General features: G+C 37.8%; 1 protein-coding gene and 1 long non-coding RNA gene across 3 annotated transcripts; one reads left to right on the top strand and one right to left on the bottom strand.

Moving 5' to 3' along the window:
- Positions 1-5,035: 5,035 nt before the first annotated feature.
- LOC149620985 (sodium-coupled monocarboxylate transporter 1-like) lies at positions 5,036-8,450 on the bottom strand. The gene is made up of 9 exons (XM_089854292.1): positions 8,336-8,450; positions 7,981-8,276; positions 7,132-7,270; positions 6,860-7,067; positions 6,261-6,415; positions 6,008-6,186; positions 5,345-5,457; positions 5,245-5,275; positions 5,036-5,160 (listed from the first exon to the last, which is right to left on the bottom strand). The coding sequence occupies exons 1-9, from the start codon at positions 8,444-8,446 to the stop codon at positions 5,115-5,117; spliced, it is 1,278 nt and encodes a 425-aa protein (XP_089710418.1). The 5' UTR covers positions 8,447-8,450; the 3' UTR covers positions 5,036-5,114.
- On the top strand, positions 6,333-9,699 carry LOC149620984 (uncharacterized). 2 transcript variants are annotated; one of them, XR_016375233.1, is made up of 5 exons: positions 6,333-6,465; positions 6,536-7,931; positions 7,991-8,262; positions 8,341-9,422; positions 9,552-9,699. It is a non-coding gene; the product is annotated as an uncharacterized LOC149620984 (long non-coding RNA). The 2 variants fall into 2 exon arrangements; XR_016375232.1 differs by having other exon boundaries at positions 6,536-8,262.

Raw genomic sequence — 9,699 nt, 5'->3', positions numbered from 1 at the left:
GTTAAGTTATTGAAACTTTGTTTTTAGGCAATGGACTACGAAGAAGATTGTAACTATGATCACTTGAGCCAAGATGATCTAATCAAAGAAGTAAAAGCTAGAGATGATCGAGTTAGGAAACTGGAAGCCAAGGTATTATCTAAGCATAGGGGTTTTTTAGCAGTGTGAAATAAATCACAGAGATATGAGAAAATTTAAATGGACAGTTGTTGAATCAGGTGTGCCTTAAAATAGAACCAAACTCTATAAGTGGGTTAATTAATTAAGGTTATTGGTGAAGACACCTATCAGGATTGGCACAAAGCTAAGGGGATTGGCAACACGTCCTTCGTTTCTTTATTAACAAAGAAACCCGACGAGGGCCTTTGTTGCTGTTCCCCTTCTTGCGTGTCATTATCTTCCCCTTTTTCTCGCTTGCCCCTTTAAAATACGTTTAGCCAAAGAAAGTCCGAAGATTGTTTTGTAATGGAATCTCATTTTGTTTAGTGTAATGTTTTAATTTCAAAAATGGCAAAAGAGAGAGTGAAAACAACATTAACGATAAATAAGCAAATAGACGAAATTGAAAGACTCAACAGGGTCAATAAAGAGTTGGAAAGGAGAATCAAAGATCTGATGGTATGCAACATTCTTCACTTTCATACTCGATTGGAAAGAGAATTACTTTAAGAATGAGAGTTATTGTTAATTGTTTAAAAAATAGGAGAAGAGTGGAATACATCAATTAGATAATGATGAATACGTGAAAACTGAACCCGTTGAAAATGATTTGGGAAATAATGGCCAGGAGTTAACCCTTCCTATTGTGATGCACAGTGTCCAAGCTGTCAATGTCCAAGGCAACCTGTGTAAAGAAAATATTAGTCAAGAATCACCTGTTTCTGAGGTTGGCAATACAAACCCCGAAACTACCTTGAAAAAAACTGAAAATGTGGGGTTTATAAAGCGAAATACGAATCCATGTGTCTCTAAACCGAACTACTGTGACAGTTTGCCTCAAAGTGCGCCTTCACCTAAACTTAAGGTTGAAAACCCATTCGAAATGTCCCCTGACACAAACACGGAGAGCGCTTCGCCACGAGAACCTCTTGAAAACAATTTTACCATTAACGATTCTTATCGTAAATCGCCAAGTGTCTCGACAGAGAGGGACACTGAGGATAATTCAACTCCATCGAAGAAATTTGGTGTTCCTGAATTGAATGTTGAATCCGAAAAACATTTGGTTCTTTCTGTTGACGCAAATGTCGAAGACGATTCATTAGAAGGATCCCCAGAAAACGATCTTGATGAAAATCAATCCGAAATCGCCGTGACAGATGCAAAAAAAAGTGATGAACAAAATCAAAGTGATATATTGTTTGTCGATCCGAGTTCATCGAGTGTGCCAGTGCGTGTTCCTGAAGTAGAACGCAACCCAATTGAACTATCAGAACTGACCTCTGTCTCTATGGAAAGCGATTTACCCGAAGTGCCAATTGCAGTTCAACATGATAGTTCGGAGTCCAACTCGGAGACATTAGAAGATGTCGCTCCAAAGAATCCAGATGGTAAAACCTCATCGCCTCGTTCGGAAATTGCACGTAAGTCATTTCATTCTTTAATAGTCTTGAGGACCTAGATTGAGATATCATATTTCTAAGCCACTATTTCCGCCTTCTCATTTAACTGCTCGTAATACAATCCCAATGTATTATTTCACCATCCGAAAAACGCGAATGATGGAGACACGGCCTCCCTGATTTTGGACGTAATTCCGCTTTAAACTTAGATGAAAACTAATCTTGGGTCGAAAGCCCCTAAGCGATGCTCATTTTCAATCGTGTGGTTGTAAATACTTAATAACAAATAACAGTGGCATGACGCCATATTGTTGCGCACTTTAGTGTAGTTATACTGCTTATATTATTGAAGCGTACGCTGATTCACGTGATCAAAGCCTTTACTTTTCTTCGACATTTAAATTGCTTGTTCGTACAACTTGGCATTCTGTTCTTTTCAAGTGCGTCTCCACAATTCTACGTATTTGCCTTTTTTTGCAAACTTTATGTGATGAGTACATCGTTAATTCTACCTCGGATGAGACTGTAATGGATTGGAATATAGCATACGTCTAACACGGGCGGCGGGTACCTCACCTCGGGACAGAAGGGGGGGCTGTTTGGGGGTTTTTAGTTCGGTCGTACGACTTGAGAGACACCTACTGTAGAATTTTTTCAAAACTCGTCTGCTTTTTTCACAATATCTTTTTTAAAAGTGAAGTGTTAACGGTTTTAACTTGGATGAGAGTCATGAGACTGTCTCAGTCTCAGGTTTGAAGAGATATTAACTTAATAACGGTATTCGTATTTATTACTTCATTATGGGTGTGTACTGCTGCTATGTTGACTGTAAAAGTGACTCCAGTTATCATAAGAATATAAAGTTTTATCCCGTTCCAAAGTCGGGAAAGAGAAAGAATGATTCTAAATTGGAAATCACCAAAAAATGGGTTTCAAGTATTAATAGAACATCTATTACCCCATCAAATTTGAAAAAACATCACCACGTTTGTAATTTGCATTTCGTTGGTGAAAAAGGGCCAACTAATGACAAGTTGGGAAAACCAAAATATTACCTCTCCGTGTCAAGAAGATTATATAAACTTAAGTATCCAATGAAAACGTTATTATGTTTCTGAGTTGGGGTTTCCCATTTTTGTTGTTGTTTTGAAAAATATATCGCAATGCACGGACCTTGATAGATATAGGAGGCAATGAATGAAATATATCACAATGCACGGGCCTTGATAGATATAGGAGGCAATGAAGGAAATATATCGCATGCACGGGCCTTGGTAGATATAGGAGGCGATGATAATCTCTCTCTTTGCACGAGAGGTTTATCTTTAATATTTAAATAAATATAATTAGTTTTAATTATTTTAATCTTCAATAATTAACATTAATAATAGTTAAATCGTTTAAAATAAAGTTATACCTATTATCTTCTCAAACTTTGCTAATATTGACGTTTAAAGTGAAGGGTACCCCTCTTGCGAGCTTTCTTCAAATTTTGGGGTATATATACGATTCGTTTCCATTATAATAGTAAGGAAAAAGCGCAATTGCGGAAACCTTTGGTGGCGATCCCACCTTAGGGAGGCTAGACGTTTCTCGTAACCCTAGCTGATCGCCGCGTATATCCTAAAACCAAACGATGATAATGGAGTAGAAGCCAATGATACAGATTGGTGTCTATGTGGAATAGACGGCAGACCAGTGGATGGTGGTTGTTAGAAGCCAGTGTAAGTGCAGACTGGTGTCAATGTGGGATTGACAAAGAACAGAAGATGATGGTGTTGGAAGCCAGTGTAAGTGCAGACTGGTGTCAATGTGGGATTGACATAGAACAGAAGATGATGGTGTTGGAAGCCAGATAAGTACCAGACTGGTGTTCATGTGGGATGGACAAAGATCAGAAGATGGTGGTGAGAGAACTCAAGTAGAGGAGCCATTTCCGTGACTGTGAAAGCATTTCGGAAATGGCGAACACGTTTGCTCCGATACGCAAACTGCGAACGCGGTGACGTGGGTGTAACAACGGACAGACAGACAGACACACACACAGACACGGCCGTTACAGAACCTCTCCTGGACTACGTCACACGGAGAGGTAAAAATTGAATTCAAGCAAATCATCGGTAATTAAAATTTGAAAATGCTGAGATTTAGAAAAAATTAAGATCTAATTATTAGTCTAAGTTCAGCAAGCCAGGCCAAGTGAAGATAGAGAAAATAGTTACCGTAAATAGCGGCCGAAGCCAAGACGCAGACAACGAAAAAGATGCTTCTGAATAACTTTGTCATTTTGGCTGTGCAGTTTACCCAATCGAGATCAGAAAATGCATGAGGTGTTATCCCGCTTAACTGCTATTTATATTTCTACTAGCTTCAAGGTGAACCATTAATCTTATTCCAAAAATGTTGGGTTACGATCATCGAAGATAACTTGATTGAGAGCAGAATTGTATTTTGATCAAGACGTAAATCTCGTTTCGCCTAAATAATCAATGGTACAATTAATTATCAATTTACGTTAACTTAAATTAACACCTGCTAATCCAGTGCTCAAATCTGATATTAATTGATGGTTCTTAACAACATTGTCAAACTAGCTAGTAAGTCCACGTTTATGACGTATATTAAAGGCTCCTAACAGCTTCATATTATTAGGGTTTAATAATTTCTTATGCCTAAAATACAGTGTAGGCTGTTTCTGATAAGTCTGCCATAATTTAAGGGAGATGCGCTTTGGGCTATTATGAGTTGAAAATGTAAATTTTATGACATTTTCCCGTCCGGGCCACTGTTTTCGAGTTATGATTTGATTAGTGTTTTAGGGATGACCCCTTAATTAAGTTAGCATTGTCTTTCAGTTTCTCAATGAAATTTAAGGGGCGAATCGTAAAATACTCAAAAATCTTGACAACAGTAGCCTGGACGGAAAAATGTAACATTTTCAAACTCTAAATTTCCCAAAGAACATTCCCCTCATTTTATGGCAGGCTTATCGAAAATACCCTGTAAAAATCAAATCCAATGTAAGAAATACATCGGGGGACACTACCTTGAACTGTAGGTCCAACTTCCTGTTTGACAAGACGACAGTTATTAATGTGAATAGTTCTACAACTCGCAGGTGCCGAGCTAACAATATTTTGTATGAACTAACAAAGATGCATTTTTATTATTACGTATACTTTTACGTAAGTCGGTAAGCACGTGAGGTAATCGTGAATGCCATTCTATAATTTTGACAAGAGAAATCAATCAAAATGATTAAAGGCATCGTAGTGGGAATAACAGTATTTAATTTAAATTCACTTTATATATTTATATTTATAATTTAACTATATCGTAAACTGTACAATATATCTTTACTAATTTTAATTTAATGTAATATACAAAACCAACAATTTTATATATTATTTATCACTAGTATAAGACAGAACAAACTTAAGAAAGTGTATTAACTGAAGTATATAATATTTCTCTTCGAGAGAAGTGTACCAAAAAGCGGGGTGATTGTATTTCATCCTTCTATTATCCTCTGCTGATATCACGCAATAATTTTTATGTCAATTGAGCTGATTCTGGTTCTCCATTTTCGGCAGGGACTCTAAAAGGAAATTTGGAGAATTGAGTGATCTTCCACTTCACTGCCTTACTCTCTCATTCATCTATTTGCTTTGATATAACTTACATAGTTTGAACTTGCGAGTATTTTTTTCGTGCTATGTAATGAAAAAATTCTGTTTTAATACACTTTATACTGAAGAAAGGATTCGTTTGTATATTCTCACCATGGAAAGCGACTGAAATTTCTGAAAAGGCAATTCCCAATAGACAAGCCAATGAAAATCCAATAGTGGTGTACCAAAAATATGATATCTCGTACAAAGGCATGAAAATACTTCTGTCAATTACATTGAAGAAAAAAACAGATTCGTGAAGAAATAGCAAGTGATTCTTGTAAAATATATTTGTAATAGCAGGGATAGATTTAATTTTAGAAGTAGGAATGGAGAACAGAGTAATCTGGGCGCGCGTCAAAGTCCCGGATCCCCTTCCCTGGGACGAGGGGGGTATGAAAGAAGAGGCGGGTCATAAGGACAGAGGTAAAAAGGAAATACGTATTTTTCGCCGTCCCCGCCAGCGACATCATCAAAACGTAGTTTAATTGAGCCGCCAATAAGATAATTTAAACTTACCGTTACGTGTTGGAGGGAGGGGCTTTATACTGGGTGGTCTATGAGTCGGAATAACTGAAGTAAATACTAACCGTTAATCTCCATTCCTACTTCTAAAATTAAATCTATCCCTGGTAATAGCCAAAAAGGTTTTTAAGGCCTGTATCCAACGAAAAGGATTGTCAATCGCCCATTTTTATTTCCATTCTCGACTTTGAATTAGCCTAGAATCCTTTTTGTTGGATCTCTCAGCCTTTAACACTTTGAGTACATTACCCTTTCTGTTCCACAGTGACCTTTACAGATGAGTTAAGATTGGTTTCCCAGTAGTCAAGGGCGCATTGATCAATAGAGTGTCCCAGGGTTTTATATTTGTTTTTCTTCACGTACAAAGAGTTGCCAATTGCAATCCAACCGATGAGAGTCATAACTATCACTAAAGATGACAAGCAAGCCTTGAGAAGAGAAAAAAAATGGACAATATGTTATAAATTCATTTTTGGTTTGGTGCAAGATGGTGAACTCTTACGGCTTTTGTTAGTTTCTTGTAAAACATAAGCAACAAAGCGATGCTACTCAAGGGTCCACGAAATAGTCCGTTTATTATGCTTAAAACTTTGACGGCATTACCAATCAGCGGTATTATGAGGCTGGTGAAAGTTGCAAGTAATCCAAATAAAAAGCCTACGAAGAAAAATTGTTTGTAAACAACGTGTTTTCAGAACAGACCCTTGGTAAGAAAAAATTCATTGATTCTTATGATCTTTTAAAAATATGGAGTAAACATAGGTCTGTAAAACGCAGGCTCCATTTAGCCAATCAGTAGCATTCTCACACTAGTTCGCCGCCATTGAGGGGAGGAGCCATCATAAGCCAAACCTCTCTGGATCACTTCGATGTAACCAAGAGGGAAAGACACGGGGGTAAAACCATTGCCTTCCATCTAGCTTTGCAGCGCCTGCGCACAAGCCGTTTTGTATCCAGAGAGCAGAGAGTGAACAGAGACAGTTATTGGTCAACCGTCTTGTATGTCCCGATACTGAGGGTTGCCTACCCTCTTTTTTACATCGAAGAGGCTTATTCCATCATGAATCTTTCCTGGATCAAGATTCAAAACATATTACTTACTTAAAACCATGCATATCTTAACAGAAACATTCTCTTTCGCTGTGATACTTGGGAACAATGGTTTAAGAAAATCCTCTAACACGAGTGCAGCGAATGCATTGATGTACGATGAAAAGGTACTAAGAGAAGCGCTAATGATGCCTGAAATGGCAACACCTTTAAGAATGGGGTAATCCAGGAACAAATCTCCAATGGCATAAACAAAAATCTATTGTTATTATTAAATGGTTGTTAGTCACAATGATTCAGTTTCTGAGATATGGAGACATTACTTGGTCCACTGTTTTAACACCGGTGTATTCTTTCAAGCTTAACGGATTGCACTGTCCGTAGAGTATGTAGAGAACTCCCGCAGCGGCGCCTATCGTCACACCAACAAGCAAAATCAGAATGGCAGCGATGATAACCGAGCTTGAAATGTTTTAAATTATATGAGATGATGGATTTTACATAAGCTAATTATACCCTCGAAGTTCCCAAGGAACTGTCTCAGTCTTGTTAGGCTAGTCTAGGTTTTGTGTCACCTGTGGTCTTTAGGTAATTTGGTGTAAGCCAGAACTAAAGTGAGGGACGTTTATAAACTTGTTAAGCACGGACTAAATGAGTGACAATATTTTTTGAGAGGAAATATTACACCAGTTTGATCATACTGAGAGGATAATAAAATGAGGTTAAACTCTGATTTCCATGCCTCTTTTTGGCACCTGCATTGTAGGGTGTTTTAATCATGAAAGCGGGGCCGTGGACCTGCGATGCAGCAGTACCCTTGTATCTTGCAAGGGTACCCTCATCGACGGTATCGAAGTCCTCCCAACATCGTGTCTGTTCCACCATAGTTCCCTACCTAACAGAACGGAGCTATGAGAAACTTTCAATGACGCATCATTATAATTATTGCCACTCTATCTCACCGCTTTCATTCAAGCTAGTATGTTCTAATATTGAGGTCAAACCATTTTCATTATCAAAACTTTAGAATTCCCCAAAATTTTGTTAACTTTTCTGCTGAGGATGGACTAGAAATCTAGACAAGCACAATTGTCATTGAAAGACTAAGATTGGAACTTGCAGGGTATTATTAGCCCATGATGTTACTTAAGCAATATTGAAATATTGACTACTTTATTGCAGCGGAATTGGATTTAACAGCTAAAACCCTTTGCATAACGGCTTGATTGATTAGGAAGAAATCAATGGACAAAACAGGGCCCATAATAACGAAAGCCCAAACAGAGCTCCTCGCTGTACCACTTTCTGTCCAACTTATCGAAGTAAGAAAACCATTTTCAACGGATAATGACCAAATATCGGACCAGCTTCCAATTTTAATTACGCCTTGAAAGATGACCATTAACAGAGCGGCCATTATAAGAATGCATTGCAAAGCGTCGGTCCATACTACGGTGCGAAACCCTCCCTGTTAATAATTTAATTAGTTTGGTTTTAATTATACATAATTTAGGGTTAAGTACTTACAATAGAACTGTATAGGGTGCACACGATTCCGAGTACCAATGTTGTGACGTGCGTATTAAAATGTGTCAGAGTTGTCAACGAAAGGGCCGGAAGGTATAACACCAGAGCCATGTGTAACAACTGTAATGGAACAAGATAGTAACACTATAAAGTTTTGATAGTTTTAAATAGGTTAAATATAGAAATTTTGCCTAAATAGATAATTTGAAATTTCCATAAACAACTTTGGTAAAATCAGGTATCCATGCAATTTTGGAAGCAGGAATGGAGAACGGTTAGTTAGTATTTACTTCAGTCCAACTCGTAGCCCAGTATGGAGCCCTCCCTTCAACCCGTAACGAAAATTTATGTTTTGATGACGTTGCTGACGGGGACGGCGAAAAATACACCCTTTCGACGAGTCTAAGAGGGAAAGGGGCGGGGGTAAAACTCTGCCTTCCATCTCGCTTTTTAGCGCCTGCGCTGTAGGCGTTTTGGATCTGAGAGTGCGCAAACACGGCGCTGGAGCAACCCCCCCCCCTTGTATCTACTGATACTAAGGGTTGCCTACCCCCTTTTCCCGTCGAAAGGGTGTATACGTAGTTCCATTTTACCTCTGTCGTTATGATCCGCCTCTTGTTTCATGCCCCCCTTCCCGGGGAATGGGGTCGTGGACTTTGACCCGCGCCCAAATTACCCTGTTCTCCATTACTGCATCTAAAATTACATGGATCCCTGGTAAAATATTCTCTGCGAGCCAAATTTCTTTCAAATCTGATAGAAAGTTATCCCTTATGTTGTATTTTCCATAAATCCGAGATAAATTTCTTTCAGAACGTTTAGAATAATAATTACTCTAAATTATAAATACAAAAAAAATAATAACATGAATAAATACATCTACATTGTAAAGCCATTGTGTAGCCGTTGTCTCAACGTGTCTAGGTTTATTATGTGGGAGGAGCTAGACTAATCATTATGCATGACAAATTTTATGTTACGAATACTCTATCTGTCTTAAACCTAACGTGCGTACCGAACCTCACGTCAGTCGTCACTACCAACCAAACAATGAAATCACAGTTAGAAAGATGTCATGTGACCAATGGTAAGTTTTCAAGCCCAGAATACCCACAAAACCCGCATAGAAATAAACAAAGAGCAATAATTCCAAATAGCTGTATGTATTCCTAATAATAACAATAAAACTTTACTTTATGAATTATGTAAACCGAAGAAAACGATCTTCTGACGCAACCATCGAAGCGATCCTCTAACAACTAAGACGAAAAAAAGAAACTAATTTATTAAATTTAACTGAAATTAATTTAATGATAATGTTAATTAAGTTTAATTGAAATTAATATATTAATAATATTAGTTAA

Source organism: Phalangium opilio, unplaced genomic scaffold (genome assembly GCF_054372755.1).
Source record: "Phalangium opilio isolate 3A_F unplaced genomic scaffold, DU_Popi_V2 ptg000209l_1, whole genome shotgun sequence".
Taxonomy (NCBI): Eukaryota; Metazoa; Arthropoda; class Arachnida; order Opiliones; family Phalangiidae; genus Phalangium; species Phalangium opilio.
Note: the sequence above shows the minus strand (reverse complement) of the source record. Positions and strands in the feature narration are given on the sequence as shown.

Bases quoted from the DNA above. Each gene is read 5' to 3' on its own strand.
- LOC149620985 (XM_089854292.1), bottom strand. From the start codon at position 8,446: ATGGCTCTGGTGTTATACCTTCCGGCCCTTTCGTTGACAACTCTGACA. The intron at 5,458-6,007 runs GTAATGTACTCA...TGTAATTGACAG, and splicing joins GTCACTGTGGAACAGAAAGG to AAGTATTTTCATGCCTTTGT. The intron at 5,161-5,244 runs GTAAGTTATATC...ATTTCCTTTTAG, and splicing joins TACTCGCAAGTTCAAACTAT to AGTCCCTGCCGAAAATGGAG.